The following is a 20,414-nucleotide window of genomic DNA, read 5'->3' on the forward strand; positions in this document are numbered from 1 at the left end:
CTCTCTCTTCCTTATTAGCAATGAGTCAATTTCATGATTATGCTGTATGATTATAATGATGTCCTCTAGGGGGCAGTAAATCGTCACCGCTGTCTATACGCAGCTACATGTTAAACGAGTGTGGTGCGGTCGCCATGGATACGTAAACGAAGAAGCAAGGTGCGTCAATGTAATGTGTAGCATAGACGTATAATGTCTATGATGTGTAGGGACTGTGGTTGAGTAAATCAAGGCATGATTTAAAGTTGTAATTTGATGAATATAATTTACCTTAGAGTAGTTCTCTGGTTTTCCGGGTAGGTTCAGAGCAGCATGTCGTTTTCTCAGTGTCTCAAACAACAAGGACTACCGAGAGAAGTTTTGAAATGGCTGCAGAGCCTCGACTTGTCATTTTATCCCAAGAATGTCCGCAGGTAATGAAACTAACGTTACAAAAACCTGTTAAATAAGCTATCTTAATTTCCTAGCACATGTAACCACAGTTATGAATACTCTCAAGGTCATTATCGAGTGCTTTAGCAACTGTAAGTGTAATAAGCTACATGAAAAGTCATAAATGCTAGGCTTGCTCGTTCTCTCAGTAGAATCACGATAACATGGGCATCAGTTGACCGTCCGGAGCTGGCTATAGCTGGCCATCAGTGAGATGTTGAAATGGAACTTTAGTGAACATATGATATAGCGTATGCCTTAGAGAATTTAACTAAATTAAACGTTTTTGTCTGCATAATCGGTTCTTTATTGACTTTGCAAATCATCAACCCATTTGTTTACGTTTCTTATTTGCAAATGTCTCTTAATAGGTTGTATTTCAAAACTAAAAATACAAGTTAACCACTTATACTTCATCGATTTGAGTAGGCATTGCTTCATTTCTGAACTTTTCGCCAACCTTTTATATAATTATAACTTTACTTAGCCTGGGGAGGGAATCCTTTATAGTGTAACCATCAGCACTAAAACCACCATAAACCAATAGTGGCAAAACCTGTAACACCAACCAATATGAGCAACTATAAATGAATATGAACAGAATAATAAATTATCATTATGAAGGATCAGGAAATGCAGGAGAAGATAAATGTTGGGTTGGTGTATTATGACAGACAAACATCAGTGCTTTTGAATGTTGCCAAGACAGCAAGTTGTTCAAAGTGGATTTCTCTGGTTGAGTGGATATAATGCATCTGTTCTCTCCTCTTTTCATTTCCAGGGATTTTTCCAGTGGTTACCTTGTGGCAGAGATATTCTCTTTTTATTACCCCCAAGACTTTCATGTGCATTCATTTGATAAAGGAACATCACTTTCTGCCAAACAGAGGAACTGGAGCCAGATAGAAAGGGTAGGAGGAAGAATAAATCTAAAAATATAAAGTGAAAGTGAGAAATATATTTTATTCTGCTCTGTTTGTAAGTGGGTTACAAGGATTTTCAAGGTACAAAGTGACATTCAGTACCATTTAAATTTCCATAATTATTATTAAGATTACTTTCCTTTAGGAGCACAACTAAAATGTTGAAATGATATTGCTCAACTTATCATCACAACAGAAAAGTAGCTTAGACCTGCACATACCGAACCTGTACTTGAAAATAAGATAAAGATTAAACATTTACATTGTCTCAGTCTTTACAGAAGCAGAATCACCACCTGATGAAAGAGGTCATTGATGGAACCATCCACTGTAAACCAGGAGCAGCTGAGCTGTTGGTGCTGCAGATTTATTCTATTTTAACTAACAGAAGGTAAGGATTGACAAGGGCAATGGCAGGGAGCATGCACAACATGAGGAATTTTGAAATTCAGCACCTTTTTGTACACCATTTTGTCTTTTTACAATAAAGATGCTCAGAGCGGATGTTTGTTATACAGCATCATAATATACCTAGCTGGAGGTAACGAAAAAGAAATGGTACCATTTAAGGTTGCTTTTTTTAAAAGATTTTTTGGGGGCATTTTTGTGCCTTTATTTGATAGAGGAGGACAGTGAATAGAGTTGGAAACAGGTACAAGGGCGGGGGAGAGACATGTGGTAAAGGGCCTCAGGCCGAATTCGAACCCAGGCTTTCCACGTACATGGGACGCACCTTAAACCACTAGGCCACCTGCGCCCCGGTACCATTTAAGTTTTTGTTATCTTTTGGAACATTAGAAGTGTGTCAGAAAGGCAGTGAAAGTTTATGAGATAAACTCAGAAGCTTTGGGTGACAATGAGAAGGTCTGGTTATAGGGATGCACAATATTGGATTTTGCCAACATTATGTATATATGATATGCCAACATTTCCAAACTCATCTTAGTCGATAACAATATAGAACATCAAGTCTCTCCTTTCTGGAACTGACCTGTTATGTCTACTTTGGCAGTCGATTTGCTATAGAAACCGACAGAAAACAAGATCAACAAACTTCCATTCTACAATAAATGATAAATATAATCTTATAAGATATAGACATTCAGAAATGCAAACTAAATAAATTCCTATAAATAATGTGCAAAATGTATTTTTCAATAAAAGAAAAAAAAGAACATTTTCACCTCTTACAGTGCACAACCAAATAAGACTTACAATAAAGAAGCAGCAATCATTTATGTCCTCTTGGTTTATTTTAATTCTACAGCATTGAAGAAGACCATGAGTTGAAACAAGTCTGTTGAAGCTTGTACACTGCCTCGCCCAGAAATAAAAATAACACAGATGGACATATTTCTAAGTGCTGGCTCTTCAGTTTTAAAAATAAGCTTCATCTGCCTTTTTGGTAGCTTTGTAAAAAGTCAATTAACATCACACTGACCTGATTTTAGGAACTCCTTATCACACTATGTGCAACTTAAAATATACCTGTCAGCTGCTATACAGAAAATTTTGCAGTTTAAAAAGTATAACTACACAAATTTAAAACATTTTGCAAATAAAGTGTATTTGTGAATTCACTTTGTGAATAATTAAGAAAAGGATACCAAGCTGTGCATTGTGCAAGTCTCTGTTTAAGCACTTGCTCACTTGTGGCTTAGCTCCTCCCTCGTTTGGTTTGGATGCTGTGCAAAATGTTCAAACATATGAAAAATGCAAAAGAATCTTGCATGCATTCTTATTTGTTTAAGTCTCCCGTTTAAGCATTAGAAGTGTCCAGAGCCCAGAATCCGATTTCACTGACAAACAGTACCAGGATCAGCTGCCCACACTGGCTCGCTCCACTGCCTCCCAAGCCATCAAGAATAACCTGAGGACAACAGAGATCATGGCTGAGCCAGACATCACCACAAACCAGAGGAAGGCCATGGGAATCCTCCTCAGACACCTGCAGTATGACTCTGCAGGGAGAATTCCCAACCTTGGTGAGTCACACAGGGGGATTGGGCTTCCATCAGGGTGCCCTTGTATCATTTCTATTTTTTTGCTTATCCTGTCTTTGGTGTTATGTCCGAAAATGTCTCCGTCCTTATGGCATAGATGAGAGACTTAAACACAAATCATACAGTTTGCAAGGAGGTTTTCATACTAAACTAAGAATTTCAGGTTAGTAAGAAGAAGTTACAGATTTTTAACGTGCTAGAGTTGGTTAACATAGCCAACATGACTTTTTTTCTGATTGAATAATGCCAGTGTTGACACAGCTTTGCTCTGGTGACAGTGCGATTTAAAGTCAACCCCAATCTGGGTCACCTGGCAGCCAAGAATCCTGGAAGCCGAAGTGATGGGCGCTTTGACAGCCATTCAACCAGAGCAACTGCATCAAGTAAGTGTCAAACATGATGTGTTCTTTTCAACTTTTGAGAAGTAATATTTTACTTCACAAAGTAGGATGAAGGCAGCTTGATGCCTGCAGTGGCATAATGGTCATATGATATGGCTTCATAAATAACTTGAACACTTTTGTCAAGAGTCTTTGCTGACTTTTAGATTTAAAATCTAATCTCTTTTCTTTCAAATTTTTGCCACTTTAGAGTCCTGTTCCTCATCATTAAGGAGTGCAGCTGTTGCTTCCTTTAAGGAGATAAAAGTCTCCCAGCCTGTCAGACGCTCCCTGCTAAACTGAAGCAGATGGATTTTTGTGCCGCTCTGTGATTATATTATTATTTTTTTTAACTTTATGTTTTAACACAGTCAAAAACAGCTTTTCTGATGATTTTGCCATCTGAATATTTATCTGGGCTTCAGTTGGAAATGCATGACGCAACTCTTTTTGTAAGGCTTCTGGAATGCCAGTGTCTCCACCAACATTTTTGAGCCCAGTTTGTAACACTAGATGGCAGCATTGAGTCATGAGACAACCCACCTGTCTGGTTCCACTCTGTATGTTAACCATTAAAAACAAGACATGACATAATAGTTGCCTTACTGTTAACCTGTTGAACTCAAATGCTATTCCTGAGTCTTTTATCCATAACTGCACATGTATCTTCCTCATCAAACAGTGAAGCATTATTCAGCATTTTATCTGTCTATATCTAAGAAAGGATAATGCAGCACCTGCTTAATTGACTTTTTTCACTATTTTACCACTGTGAGCAGCATCTTTTTGGAAGAGAAAACCTCATGTCTGACTCTCACTGGTTTGCTCTTTGTGGCATGTAGTCATGAAAGCTTTTTTCTGTCTTGTTCTGCATTTTAATGATTAATGTTCTAAATTTCCTAGCCTTTGGTTGAATAGATTTAAGCACTTATTTGGACTGGAGAGCTTGTTTTAGGTCTAGTGAATGATGTATCACTGGTCTGGACTTTCAAACACCAAAGGCCTGAAGAGGCTTTGCAGTCTTTCTTTGCTAAAACTTGATTTAAATGTGCTGACAAGTATTTGTTTGCCTTCTTGAGCTAGGAGCTAGATAGCAGTGGACAATTAATCTCATACCTATGCGCCTGACAGAACTGGATATAGAGGGATTTAGAATACCTGCCAAAAAGGAGATGATGGACTGCAATGGTTTCTATCCTGACAAGCACATTTTCACATTTTTAATTATTTAGTTACTGTGGAGCTGGTTACAGGAGAGCAAGTCTGCTCATGGGTTGGTGCTTGATTTTACTCAGGGAAACAACAACGGCTTCTTACATCCAAATGTATAAAAGATGCCTTTATTTTCAGGGGAATAAAAGTTGAGTTTAAGGTTGAAGTTAAAATTAAAATGAGTTTTTTTAAAGACAAAATTTTCTTGGGTGGTGGGGGGCTTTTTGCCTTTTTTGATAGGACAGCTAAAGAGATAGGATATATGGGAGAGAGTGTGGGGGGAACACATGCACCTAACAGCGCTGTGATCAGAAAATAATACCACTGTGTTGAAGACTTTGAATTCTGTACATGGTCACCTGCTCTACCCATCGAGCTAAACCAGAGCTGAGGTTTTTCTTTGGCAAAAAATGAGAAGTGCACAGTACACAGGTTTTCCCTTAATGAAGAGTCTCCCTGTATGAGAACTACAATCTAAATGTAGTACTCAAACATGTTAATATGTAATAATGAACAATTATTAACAAATGTTACATAATACAATCCCTAAATTCCAAATATATGTTTTTTTTTTCTCTAATCTCCAAATCAGGCTGTTGTTATAAACAATGTCTGGTACATAAAAAGTAACTCAATATCATCTGTTTAAGGAATCTTTATCAGCAGCATTTTAAAGTTTTAAATTCATGCTGCTGTTACAGTCAGCAGACAGCTCAAATGCAGAGCTGCCACAGCAAGATGGCAGCTATCACAAATAGACCATAGGATTGGTCTCTGTACTGAACACAAAATTACTTGAGTTTATCTCATGGGTATGTATAGCCAAGTAATTTCAGATCAACCAGGTAAGTATAGTTTTTCTGTTCCTGACCAAACAGGGAAAGTCTTGTCTACTAACCTGCATTATTAAAACCCTGAACTATAAATTATTCTTTGGCCTTAGTCGATTTTATCATTTTAGCAGGTTGTCTTCATTGTTAATTCCACACTGACTCTCTGGAAAAAAAGATTTGCACAACATTTTGTCACAAATGAAACACAATTTGCAAAAACAAATAAGACAATCTTCTCTCCTTTGTTTTTTTTATTCACACTTAGCAGAGACTTATCATTTGTTTCTTTGTCTGGTGTCACAGTCACTCAAACTCACTTAGATTGAGATCACTCTGTGTCAGCCCCAAATCTCCCAGCTCTCTTGGATGCTCGGTGTACAGTACAGCTGAGCTGTGAAGCTAGTGAAAAACGGATGACAGGATGATAAGTGTTTCTGGCTGACTGCCTGGCTTCTCATGTGGTCCAAGAGCCTGGGCTTTCAATAGAGAGATAGGACAATGCTGTAATGATATGATCTTCACAGCCGCGGTACACTATTATCTACAGATGACCATGAGATTTATTGCCACCATAGCAGTACTCTAAGAAATGACTCATAAACTGTTGTAGAGGGGAGTAGTATTAGGGTCAACTACTAAAGAAAATAAAAATATAACAGCTAAGGTTGAACAGTAAACAAAACGTGGCAACATTATTTCAACTGTTTTATGACAGTGACTGTGGATGTGCGCCATTTAACATCTTTTTTCAGTAGTAGTCAATGGCTGGTAAAACATCTCTCCCTGCCTCCCTTGGTGGAGCTGTAAAACCTGACCTCCTTAATCTTTCAGTGTCTTTTGATTTCCCTCAGTTTGACTGGGCGTGAACACACATCAGCACTGAAGACGAAAAATGCTGTTGCCTGTTGATTTCTGAAGGCACTGAATGATGAGCTTTGGAATTTGGACACTCAGAGTAGCTGCACTGGTTTGTATTAAAAATCCATTTTGCAAGAGTAAGCACCAAGTGACATACTAAAGGTGCAGGTTAATAAATGTAGTGTATAGAAGCAAAGAGCAAATCTTATTTATCTTTTTATAATGCACTATAAATTATGTCTTTCGCACTAACTATGTTGACCGAGATAGGTTGATTTACATAAAAAGCATTGCTGGAAGGTTACAGGTTGATGTGTATATTTATGCTACATCCACACGCCTCCTCTACGGAACAATATCTAGGGCCTGGTTGCTATAGCAACTAGCAAGCCCATGCTGGAGAGCGACCAGTAGACATTAATAAGCTTACTGTGAGCTTCTTTGGCTGCTTCTGTTGGTCATGAGCGCAGGCAGGGGCTAGAGGATTTCAAACGTCATATGCATGCATGCAAAAGAATAGGGCTGAATAGTCATTTAGTATGATAAATATGCATTTACGTTTATGTGCAAAACACAAAGCATTTATGATGCAAATCTAAGATGTGAAGAAACTAATGTTAGAAAACTAAGGATGTCTAAAATGCCCTCAGAAAGTGTTTCACCATCTGCTGATTTTTCCTATCGGCATCTCAGCACCCACAGTGCAAAAGGAAGCTCTTGTGGCGAAGGAGAGGGGCTGCAAGGGGAGGAGGGGGTCAGTGCCTTGTTGGAAGAACACAGCTAGGCGGAAAGGTGGGGGGATTGTGGGTCTTTGTAAGCTAAGGATTCCCCCTAGAAATAAAGCCCTCCCCCAATTCCCCACAGCAAATCTCCCACCCTTATTAACAAAGTCATGGTGAGTTAGTGTGTGGCCATGTTATCCAGGCCAAGGGTGGGGCACTATGTGTGTCTGTATGCCGACATGCACACAAACATGCAAAAGGTCATGTGCATGTCAGATTCTGATATTTATATGCATTTATTCAGTTTCAACTAATTATCAGCTTTGATTAATTTCCATGTTTTGAATTTAGTTACAACAAATTAGTCACTAACAGGCTGCTGGCCACTGATCTTCATTTTCAAACCCCCAGGAGACAAAGCTAATTACTCACAAGTAAGATTTTTTTTTTATGTGGCTCATGGAAACAATAGCACTTCAACAAACATTCAAACATTCATTAGACTAGAAAACAATTATCTTTTCAACAAGAGACTTCATTTCTTTTCTGTTGTCTACAGTCACTCATTTACTGATCACTGTAAATGAGGTCCAATCCTAAACATTGTTTTAAGTTTCAAAGCAATATGACATATTAGCAGTACATAAATTAATATCTGGGCAAAATTTCAAATACTGGTAGTGCCAACTTTGTGATTTGTGTAGAACAGTGTTGAGTGTAAAAAGCAGCATCACATGAACACAGTAGGCTTGTTATAAAATAGGTATTTCTTAATAACTGGTAAGCTTAAACGTAAATGTTTTAGTTAAAGGTTTTATCAATTTTACTATCAAGTTACAAAGCAGGGAACAAGTTGGGATTAAATGTCCTTAAAATTGTGTCCCAGCAAAAGTCCCTTACAAGAGGGAAAACTGTACCATTCTTCCTGCAGAACACTGAGTTAACCTTCAAGCTTGTACTGGGCTTTTCTAGTCCTCTGACGACTCCAAGCACATCTTACACTGCAGGGCACATTCACCCATTCACATCACATTTACACACTGATGTCAGAGGCTGATGTGTAAAGTGATTTTAAGTAATCCCATTCATACACATTATTAAGTTACACACCACTGATACAGCAGCAGGATCCATTTAAGGTTAAGTGGCTTGCCCAGAGATTTTAACATGTGATCTCCTAAGCTTTTTAAGATTGTTTTTGTTTTTTTTAGCATATATATTTATTGAATCTTCAACATTATCACAGCACTGTACAACAAATAAAAATACACAGAACTGGTAAGGTGCGAGATATTTCATCAGTGGTAGCATCCGATTCCCCATCCATCAAATTCTGCAGCAGGGATTTTCTGAGACGTAGTTTAAGGTGCAGAATAAAGTAACAGACTGTCACCAAAAGACAATGACAAACAATGAGAGAAATATAAAACAAAATAAACATCACGTGACAACATATAATCAAGGCATAAAAGCTCCCCTTTTAGACATGATAAAAAAGAAAAATGTCTCCCTATTAGAGCTGGACAATTAATTGAAAAATAATTGAAACTGACAGTTAGAGCCTCTAACCGACGTAAACCTCCCATGCCAATTATTTCAGTTTTTTCCCCTTGTAATTATCTTTCAACTAATGTACCACCCCCTTAAAAACAAACTACTGGCTGTGTGGTCACATGATAGGAAACCAGGTGCAGGTAGCCTGCTGGAAACCCAAGAGAAGAAGTACTAGTCATGTGTCACCATCCCATCCGGTCTGTTAGAACTCAAACAGGGAGCCGACTGTGCAGCGTGAGGAGCAAAGTTATTTTCTACTTTTCATACAACAGTATAAAAACAATTTATGTTGTTGTCAAGAAAAACAAGTTGTTTATTTTTTCCACTTTTCTTGGAAAATTTGACTTTTTTTGAAGAAAACATTTTCATTTCAGCTGATGTGTGTTTTGATTTCAATAAATAACCATAAATTTTTCATCTGTGCATGTTCCTTTCAATTATTTGTTTTAAAATTATACAAATATTTACAGAGCAAACAGAGTCAAAGGTTGGGGTAGAATAATGGTTTATTAATCATAATTGAGGTAAAAAGTTCAATTAATCGTGATTTAGATTTTTGCCATAATCACCTAGCACTTCTCCTTATCTTATCAAAAGTAGAATATTTACCCTTGGTCACAGAAGTTAGTTATCAGACAAGGCAAGGCAGACCCACACACTTTGCCCTGTGATAGATCTCCAGGGTTTGGCTATTGTGTGTTGCTTGTAATAAGCAATAAACAGGGATTTTCTTATCAGCCAGACTGAGTTTACAGTTTGCAAACAAAAAAAAAAAAAAAAAAGCAAACAGACAAACAACAACAACAACAAAAAAAAACATTCCACAGAAAAGGTGTCCAAGACATCCTTACAGGAAAAGTGGACATTTTTTGCAGTCCAAGAAGCAGCAAAGCAGTGTGCCTTTACTGCTGCACTTAGCACAAACATCAGGGGTATTTGGATTAAATGTATTTAATGTGACTGGTGTTATGTATGTCCCCGTCAAGCACTTGATGAACTTAAAATGGAACTTTTAAATGCATATAAACACGTTAGACCAACTAAAATCATAATCAAATTGATCACAGCCCAACTAACACAACTCAACAATGCAGTTGGAAATTCATTTATTCTTGCATCTGAATCAACCCCAAACTGGCCTTGGTGCTCTGCTCTGCAATGCTCCAAAGTTTTCATGCCTGTCATTGACCTTTAACAAACTTAAGCAGGTAAAACAGGAGTCATGCTATTGTAAGTATATACAGTATACTACCATGAGGTAGAGGGCTAGTGTGTGTTGTTTTTTGTGCCAGAAATAAGGTATAATAAAAATGTGCAGAGCTGTAAGGTTGTTCATGGTTTCATTGTTTACAACTTCTTAATTTGTTAACAAGGTCAACCAGAAGAAGGACCAATACTACCTAGATAGAAGGGGGCAGCAAGTAAGTAGTTAAGTCTATAAAGAGATTCTCCTTGATGCTTGTACACTGGGACAAAGACAGTTCTCCAGTTTAATAGCCTAATCAAGCAACTGTATAACCATAGCTTGACCTAACAGTGCACGCTAATTATCTCAGACCTCTTCACTACAGTATGATTGTGTGTACTGAGATCATTTTATGTAGTGTAATGGTGGTAGCTCAACATCAATATCAATGAGGGTAATCTCTAAAACTTGATTTGCCTGGATTCAACCCTTTGATGCAAAACAGCACTGGGACTGTTGACAAGGTGTGTGACATACATTTCATCCCCATTTCTACATTTCTTCCACACTAGAAGACTAACGTCATCCTGTAAGCCATGGTCATTTTGAGGAAAATTACTGAATTAAAATTGAAAAAGCTACTGAGTGGACACAGGAGGTTAGACCATCTGCCTGGATGTAATCCTTCAGAAGGCTAATTGAATCATTAATTGAAGATGTTTCCTGAAGTGATTAAACATGAACAAAGCAGTACATTTAGACATTAATAAATCATTAGATTTATTTGAGACATTAACATAATTAGCATAAACCAAGACCATAGCCAAGATGGTGGGATTAGTAGCATATTAATCAAGCTGTGAGATTTATAAAATCAGGGAGCTTTACTATAAGATAAGGAGTCAACAATAAGGAACATACCATTTAATGTTTATGTCAGTGAAGTTACAAAATGTCACCATTAACTTATTGTACCAACTGACTGCTCAGACCATGATTTTAAGAAATCTTGACTTGTCCCTCCAATTCTCTACTGATTTCCTCGGAGGGAATATTAAAGTTTAATCTAATCCACCTGTCTGGTCGTCCATACATACATACATACAGATCCATCCGTCTGTTCTCAGGTCAACTCAAATTATATTTACACAGACCATTTCATACCAAAGCAGTTTAATATAAGGTGACAATCATCCAAGCAATTCTCTTTGCCTCTCCTCCCTTTATCCAACTTCGCCATGTTATTAGGTCTGATGTTTCCTATTAGTTGGCTTGAAACTAGATAGACAAACTGCCCACCCCCCATACACACACCAAAAGTAATTATATTTGTTTCCTGTCAAAAGATATACACCATGAGCAGTAGTGAGGCTAAGCTTGGCAATATTTTGAGGGTCTTTCTTTCATATACTACACCCATATATTTACAAATGAGATATACAGTGCCAATGTAAAGTATTTACCTCCTTGGATTTTTTACCCTTTTACCAATTTTATAAACTAATCATGGCCAATATCATTTGGCTTTTTTTTTTGTTTTTACATTTCTTTTAACAAAAAAAACAACAACCTTTAATGTCAAAGTTATTAGTATATGAAAGTCAATTTAACAAAATATGTCATGTAAAATAAGTGGCTGCATAAATATTCACCCCCTTTGGCTGCAACCACAGCATTGAGTGTGTGTGGATAGGTCTCAGTCAGGCTTGCACATCTGGACAATGCAGTTGTACTCTAAGCTCTGTCAGGTTGCGAGAGAATTGGGCTTGATCAGCTCTATTTTTAAGACCAGCCACAAATTGTCTATTGGCCTGAGGTCTGGGCTTTGGCTCGGCCACTCCAGAACATTCACCTTGTTGTCCTTAAACCATGTCCTTGTAGCTTTCACTGTATGCTTTGTATCATTGTCTTTCTTCCAAGCTGTAGTTCTTTTCCAGACTGAATAAAATTGTCCTCCAGGATTTTTCCATATTTTGCCACATTCATTTAACCTCTACCTTTTTTAAGCCTTCCAGAGCCAGCTGCCAAAAAGCATCCCCACAGCATGATGCTGCCACCACCATGCTTCATGGTGGGGCTGGTGTGTGTCTGTTTTTTTTTTTTGTTTTTTTGTTTGTTTGTTTTTTTTGTACAGTGTCTGATGACTGCCAAACAGAGCATCTTGTCTGATGGCCAAAAAGCAATATTTTTGTCTCATTAGACAAAATCACTTTGTTCCATTTGACCCTGGGTCTTCCATAGGCCTTTTGGCAAACTCTAGAGGAGATTTAATGGAGTTTTCTTCAACAGTGGCTTTCTCTTTGCCGTTCTCCCATAAAGCTTTGACAGGTGAAGAACCCTCACTACTTTCCTTTTTTCACGGTCACTCAGGTCAGGAGCACAGCCTGAACTCGGCAGATTTACATGTGTGCCGTATTCCTTCCATTTCTTGATGATGGATTTAACTGAACTCTGGTGGATATTCAGTGCCTTGGAATTTTTTTGTTTCTATCCCTTGACTTATACTTTTAAACAACCTTTTCTGAGTTGCTTGAAGTGTTCTTTTATCCTCATGGTGTAATGATAGCCAGGAATACTTACTGTCCAGTGACTGGACCTTCAAGACACAGTTGTCTTTAAACTACAATCACTTGAGACACATTTACTGCATTTGGGTGATCCCCATCTCACTAATTGTGAGACTACTAGCACAAATTGGCTGGACTTATGTTGTAATAGGGCTGTATTTAAAGAGGGTGAATAATTTTGCAATAGCTTATTTTACATTACATATTTTTTGTTTAATTGACATTACTTTGTCGAAATATATTTTCACTTTGACATTAGAGTACATACAGTTTTAGCTATTACTTATTTCCAACTGCTGTCCCTAGTTGGGCCTTTGAATTAACACAGTATATAAATGGGTAAGAAACATACAACTAACACGGTAAGACAACGTCATTTACACTGACATGGTTTATATTGGGGAAGAAAATAGATGCCAGGTCTGATGCTCAGTAAAAAGACTGTGTACGGTAGTAACCACTGAAAGTTATAGGTTTAATAACAAGATGTGTTTTAGATGTTTCGTTTATCTCTTATTTTTATCTTTTTGTCTTTTTTGGAGCTTTTGTATAATTAGTAAAATTCAACTGGTATGGATATCTGTTTGATACCAGGGTGTCCTTGTCACCCACTTTGTGTAATTTCTTGATTTTATTTGTCAAGAAATACAGGCGAAGTCTTGTCTTCATTGGGAACATATAGGGCATTATAGCAATTTATATAAAGTGGATGGTGATGGCAGACACAGCTCTCCGGTGCTTTCTCTCTCGCTCTATTTTGGGTAAAAAGTACATTTCTGTACATTTTGATTCCACAGATCATTAAAGTAACAGATTTTATAAGCTTTAAACACACTTTATTTTACCAGTATGACATAAATTTGAAACCTCAGTATAGAGAATTGTTGCCAATATTTTTGTACAATTTAGACATATAAATTTATATGCAATTTCTGTTAAATTGCATAAATTGATAAATTGCCAAATTTAAAGAGTCTAGGACTTCTACATCAGTGGCCATGGTTTTGAACATTTTTCTGTGTTGTGTGATTTATACAGGATTGTATCAAAGTTTATCATTCTTGTATTGTGCAAATCATTTTGTAACATAAAAAATTTTAAATAAATTGTGTATTGCAATGTTGCTAAACAATATCGAGATATGATTTTTGGTCAATATCATCCAGCCCCAGCAGAAAGAAGCAAATACATCATTTATGCTCTCTCTGTCTACAAATAATGTGTATTTACATGATAAGAATCCAGCGACAACTTCTTGGTGATCATATAATTGAATCTGTATGGCTAACAAGATTAGGAGAATCCCATTTTAAAATCAGATGTCCCCCCACTCCCCCTCCCCTGTTTAAGAGGAGGTTGGGTAAATGCAGTAGAGTCAGAGAAGGGGGGGGGGGGGCAACAGGCTTTACCATTCTGCGTGAGAGCAAGGGGTGTTTAGGGTGGGCCTGACTAGAAATTGTGACCAAAGATGTAAAACTCCTGAATCAAGATGAAATAAATGAGGGCATAAATTCAATGCTACGTCTCTTCCCAATCGGTAAAATTAGAATTTGAGTTCCACATCGTTCAAACACCTGCCTCTTAAGCTGCATCCCCCTGTTGCACATGCGTTTTCCTGCGTAAGCAAAGAGACCACCCTCTGCTCCATCTAGCCCCCTACTCCCCCCACCCCCGCCTCCTCCTCCACCAGGGACCAAGGAGATTTTCAGCACTTGCCACGGTAGCTCGCAATGGACAGCACCACAAAGACTCAGTGATCCCTCACACCGCCGCCCGGACTCTTGACAGAAATCACAGCTGACAGGCAATCTCAGAGCTCAGCAGGGACATCTAGAGAAAGTGGAAAAGTGAGAAAGAGGGAAAGAAAAGCGGAATTGCTTTGTGGACTACCCTTGTGTAAATTAATCAGGTATTAAACCTGCAACCCAAACAGGCTTTCTTTGCGTATCCAAAACAGAGGCAGCACAATGGAAGAAGACATGGACGAGGGGCAGACCCAGAAAGGTAAAAAAAAAAAAAGAAAAAGTATTTCTTCACATGTTTTGGTAGATTTCCTTAAGTAAATCTGACATGGGTGTTTTACGAGTGTGTGAGCCGTGCCTCTGCAGACACAATCCTCCAAATGTTAGCCTTTCCCTTTCTGAATAGGAGAGCAGCTGTTTGTGGTAATTCCTTTGTCCATTGAGTGTCAACACTCCACTGAAGAGTGCACGTCTATACGTGCTGTCTGGGGTAGTCAGAGGGGTGTGAACTGCCTCAGAGGGATGCACCGTCTTTGTTCGCTTGATAAGGCTTTCATGCTTGTCGTGATGGCTGGGAGGGAAACACGGAGAGTGAAGAACCAAACCAAGAGTGTACACTCATTAATCCAGCAGCTCCCAGGTTCTGTCCTTTGTGTGACAAACAGCCAGACAGTTTCTGCAGTGATGCTTTGCAAAATTCAATGTGGATTTGATGCAGGAGCAGGGGTTTCTTCGTTCACTTCAGTGGGGTACTGTTTGCTTTGTTCAAAGTGGAATTGCATTTTTTACCTTGCACACACACCCACCACCTTTCTCTGGATTAATGATTCAGTGTATGCTTAAGAGCTACAAAGCAAGACTAATAGTATTTATTTGTTTACAAGTGGACTGCAACATTTTAAATAAGACATTCCTTCTAAGCAGCCCCTGAGTCAGGCATGATCAGATACGGAAAAGATGCAGTTGTCATGGATGAAGAGCACACCTTTGTCCTGCTTCATGTTAGATTTACTTCATGTGACAGGCATGGCTTCATATGTTTGTGTTTCTCTCCCCTCCCTGCAGCCCAGCGCTCTTCACAGGCACACACATGAGCTGAGGCAGTTGCCATGGTGCTGGCCAAGTATAGTCATTATCCATTCTCTCTTCACCCAGTCCTGCTGATGACATTTCAGTTACACAGGAATAGTTCACAGGGTTTGAAAAATTGTAGGAGGAAGAGAGACAGACAGATAAGGGTCCAGAGATGGGGTTAAACAAGAAAGTGAGGAGAGAGAGGTGGAAAGAGTGTTGGGAAGTGGGAGGAAGAGGTTTTTGGGAATACAGGATTCTAATCAAACTAAAAGCGAGAGGAACAAATTCACATCCACTAGCTAAGGAGCAAATCGGTTTCATTTCTTTAATTAACGGAGGTTGAAAAAATTGCCGCAAGATCATGAGTGCGAGTGCTGTTCCCATGGCAATTTGTAATGTTTGTCATATGCAACGGCAACCTCACAGATTTGGATGTAATACTTTTTGGTCGCCATTACTAGGTGTGTACTCAGGCATATCTGTTCAGAAAGCAAAATCTGTCAACCCTGGCCACTAACAAATGCTCAGCCAAGTGAAAGATGCAGCCATGCAAACGGTGCATGCATTTCTGTATGTCATGCCCATTTATTTAGGTCAACTAAGGTTTATATAGCTACTACACAGTTTGCTGCAACCTTTTCTTTAAATATCTCAAGAGAAGAAATGCAGAGCTAAAACTATCTAAAATCAAAATGAGTTAGTAAGTTTTAACTAAACCTATTACCTCTGATGCTGGCATTCAATTTTATCCAGTTGCCTGAGAATGGCATCAATTCACCCTCAGTTGAGTGGATACCAGGTTGACATACCTGTATGAATCACTGACCACAAGTCGTCTCAAAGACACTTATCAGTATGATTTTTTAGTTTTACTTGCTTTTGAGGGCAGCATTGGTGTAATGGTTAGTCTGCATGCCTGTTGCATGGAGGCTGTAGTCAAGCAGGCGGCCTGTAAGCACTTCAAACCTGTAGCTACTTTCCTGCATGTTACACTCCACACTTCCTCATTTGCAACTCTATCCTGTTTCTCAAAAAAACAAAGGAATTAAAGGCAGAGTATAAATCTTTTAAAAAGTATTTGCTCTAATCTTACCGATACAAAATCAATTCATTTGTTATCTTTATATCAGCTGTTCTCAAGGCATCAGAACTCACCACCTCCTCAAGAGAATTTGTGACCCAAATCTTGAAAAATTGTCAACTACTCTTAATTTATTTAATGAAAAGTGTTGTGTTGTGGACCCCAAACAGAACACAACATAACTGAACAAGGAGAAAAGCCAAAACATTTTTGAAAAGGGGCAACTCTGGCAGAGTAGGTACGGTTGGTCATCCAGCATTTAGGAGGTTGTGGATCCCCAGCTCCTGCAGGTAAATGTCTATGTGTCCTTGGGCAAGACACTGAACCCCAATTTGTTCCCACTGCTACGTCAGTGGTGTGTAATGGGTATGGATTAGGGGTGTAAGTGTTTGGTACATGTCTGTACTGTATCTGTTCGGTATGGGCCTCTTGTTACCGTACAGATGTGTACCGAACGGATACATATGGAACGAAGCTCATACACAGACAGAAAACCAGAGAACAACTCACTGTTCCACTGTCCTGGCAACCATACACCCACAGCAAATTGCAGCAGCAGCCTGAATATTACCAGATAAAAGTGTCCTGTTTGGGAGCACTTTGTTTACCAGTAAAATACAACAGTGGACAAAGATAAGAACAGCAGTGCTGACATTATTCAGCAGGTCAGCGACAAGCATTTGAAAAGGCACCACTCAAACAAGAAAGTAGCTGTAATGAGGAGAAACAACAAAACATTTCACCAGCTTGTTATGACTTTCCCATGATTTAAGATCTTTTTATTATAACAATGGTGCTCTGGTTTTGTGAATCAAATTAATTCTAAACGCGTACCTTCAGATATCAGCGTTGGAGGAGGAGGAGGGGGCACTCCATCATATCTGCAGCTGCTTCATGGGTAAAGTTATCCTCAGATTTCACACGGCTCTAACCACTTTATCCACTAAGATGGGCTATAAAAAGTTCTCCCAAACTTTGTAGTAAGTCCCATTGGTAAAAAAAAAAGTAATCCGGTGCTGAAGTCTGTGTTGAAATCAGCAGGATAGACGCTAATTAGCATACTTAACAAGCTAACTTACGGTTGTATAATGATGTGTTCAAGTTGTCTGGGAAATATGAGTGTTTAAAGAATGGGTATTAATATGTCAATATATCAATTAAATTGAAATACTTTTGGAAGGACGTTGCTGCATTATTGATAATTTAAATTTAATTTATTCAGCCTATTCATTTTAATACAATAAAAAAAAAAATTCTGTCATTTATTAACTTTACTTACCGTACCGAAAATGTACTGAACCATGACTTCAATACCGAGGTACATACTGAACCACAATTTTTCCGTACCGTTACACCCCTAGTATGGATGCATATGAATGGGATAAGCTAATACTGATGGCAAATTCTTCATAGCAACCTCTGCCATCAGTGTGTGAATGTTGAGTGAATGGGTAGGTGTAACCTGCAGTGTAAAAGCGCTTTGAGTAGTCAGCTGATTAAGAAAGCGGTATACAAGATCAAATCCATTTACCATTCAACAAAAGCAAATCAGTACAGAAGGAAATGCATACACTGCCATTAAAAAAAAATTTGCCCCCTCTCTGATTATTTTTGCATATTTATCACACTTAGATGTTTTGGATCATCAAACCCATTTTAATATCTTACAAAGACAACCCAAGTAATTACAAAACGCAGTTAATCAATGATGATTTTGGTTATTGAGGGTGAAAAAAATCCAAACCTAACTGGCCCTGCGTGAAAAAGTATTTGTCCCCCTTGTTAAATCATGAGTTAACTATGATTAACCACAGTCCTTGGAAAACTGAGGTCCGTTTAACTGGCCACACCCTGGCCTGATTACCACCAGATTAGTTGAATCAAGAAATCACTTAAATAGAAGCTGTCAGACAATGTAAAGTAGGCTACAAGATCTCAAAAAGAAACACATCATGCCATGATCCAAAGAAATTCAAGAACAAATGAGAAAAAAAGTGATTGAAATCTATCGGTCTGGAAAAGGTTACAAAGCCATTACCAAGGCTTTGGGACTCCAGCGAACCATGGTCAGAGCTATTATCCACAAATAGAGAAAACTGGGAACAGTGGTGACCCTTCCCAGGAGTGATTGGCCAACCAGAATTACTCCAAGAATGCAACAACGACTCATCCAGGAGGTCACAAAAGAACGCAGAACCACATCCAAACAACTGCAGGCCTCACTGGCCTCAGTTAAGGTCAGAGTTCATGACTCAACCATAAGAAAGACACTGGGCAAAAATGGCACCCATGGGAGAGTTCCAAGGCCAAAACCACTGCCGACAAAAAAGAACACAAAGGCTCGTTTTACATTTGCCAAGAAAAATCTTGATGATCCCCAAGACTTTTGGAGAAATATTCTGTGGACTGACGAGACAAAAGTTGAACTTTTTGGAAGCTGTGTGGCCCGTGACATCCGGCATAAAAATAACACAGCATTTGATTAAAAAAAAAAAAAAAAAAAGCCAACAGTCAGGTCGTGGTGGTGTCAGTGTGATGGTCTGGGACTGCTTTGCTGCTTCAGGACCTGGACCACTTGCTGTGATTGATGGAACAATGAATTCTGCTGTCTACCAGAAAATCCTGAAGGCAAACGTCCAGCCATCAGTTCATGCCCTCAAGCTCAAGCACTCTTAGGTTATGCAGCAGGACAATGACCCGAAATATACCAGCAAGTCCACCTCTGAATGATTAAAAAAAAAACAAAAAACTAAATTTAGGTTTTGGAGTGGCCCAGTCAAAGTCCAGACTTTAATCCAATTGAGATGCTGTGGTGTGACCTTAAATGGGCAGTTCATGCAGAAAAACCCTCCAATATGGCTGAGTTAAAACAATTCTGCGAAAAAGAATGGGCCAAAATTCCTCCACAGCGATGAGAAAGATTCGTCACCAGTTATCACAAATGCTTGATTTCAGTTATTGCTGCCAACCAGTTATTATGTTCAGGGGGCAATTACTTTTTCACATAGGGCCAGATAGGTTTGGATTTCTTTTTCCTTTAATATATAAAAACATTTAGAAACTGCATTTTGTTTTTACTTAGGTTGTTTTTTGTGAGATATTAAAATTGGTTTAATGATCCGAAACATTAAAGTGTGATGAATTTGCAAAAAAAAAAAAAAAATCAGGAAGGGGGCAAAAACTTTATCACAGCACACTACATACATACATTTTCCCCAGACATTTGGTTGAACTTTGGCAATTTCTTAAGGATTTTGCTTAAGAAAACCAGCTTTGTTATCCAAAGAAAAGGAGATACTTAAGCAGAAACCTTAATAAGAAAATAGCTGGATGAATTTTCTGTGTATCCACTTTGGGCTTCTGTACATAGATTTTTTTCTTTCTTGGCACCCATTCACAACCCATTTGAAAGAGCTACACAATCCATTTTTGGGTCCTGACCCACCAGTTGAGAACCACTGCTTTATATGAAAGGTCAGACATATAGTGGCAGGTAGTGTGGAGAGTGAGTGAGACGGCTACAATAGCATCAGGATATAGAGTCCAACCTGCAGTCTGTGCAAATAGGACTTCAGTCTCTGTACACCACCAGCAGGGTGGATCCAGAGCCTCATGTCCAAAGCATACTTAAGATAGAAGTTTTGATTTCACACATCACAATAATATAAGTTAAACAAGTGTGGATACAGTGGAAACTTGAGAGATTGTCAGCTTACAATTTTGTTTTGTTTGTTTGTTTTGGGGCAGTCAAAGTTGATCCAAGGTTGAGTCAAAGTTTGATTTGGCAAGCTGAAAAGTATGGCCCAACAAAAGTAGAGAAATAGGTCTTCTTCAAATACTTCTAAAG

The 20,414-nt window shown here is 38.5% G+C and overlaps 2 protein-coding genes across 2 annotated transcripts in view; both read left to right on the forward strand.

Moving 5' to 3' along the window:
• Positions 1–126: 126 nt before the first annotated feature.
• spata4 (spermatogenesis associated 4) lies at positions 127–5,852 on the forward strand. The gene is made up of 7 exons (XM_041797737.1): positions 127–159; positions 301–413; positions 1,214–1,343; positions 1,628–1,746; positions 3,120–3,340; positions 3,637–3,741; positions 3,950–5,852. Exons 2-7 carry the CDS (start codon positions 313–315, stop codon positions 4,039–4,041), a joined length of 768 nt encoding a protein of 255 aa, XP_041653671.1. The 5' UTR covers positions 127–159; positions 301–312; the 3' UTR covers positions 4,042–5,852.
• Positions 5,853–14,394: 8,542 nt separating this feature from the next.
• gpm6aa (glycoprotein M6Aa) overlaps positions 14,395–20,414 on the forward strand; it is a 30,448-nt gene continuing 24,428 nt past the window's right edge. The window contains exon 1 of the mRNA XM_041796984.1: positions 14,395–14,674. Within this exon, the coding sequence (XP_041652918.1) occupies positions 14,638–14,674 (37 nt within the window). The 5' untranslated portion in view covers positions 14,395–14,637. The remainder of the gene's footprint in view (positions 14,675–20,414) is intronic.

Source organism: Cheilinus undulatus, linkage group 10 (genome assembly GCF_018320785.1).
Source record: "Cheilinus undulatus linkage group 10, ASM1832078v1, whole genome shotgun sequence".
Classification (NCBI taxonomy): domain Eukaryota; kingdom Metazoa; phylum Chordata; class Actinopteri; order Labriformes; family Labridae; genus Cheilinus; species Cheilinus undulatus.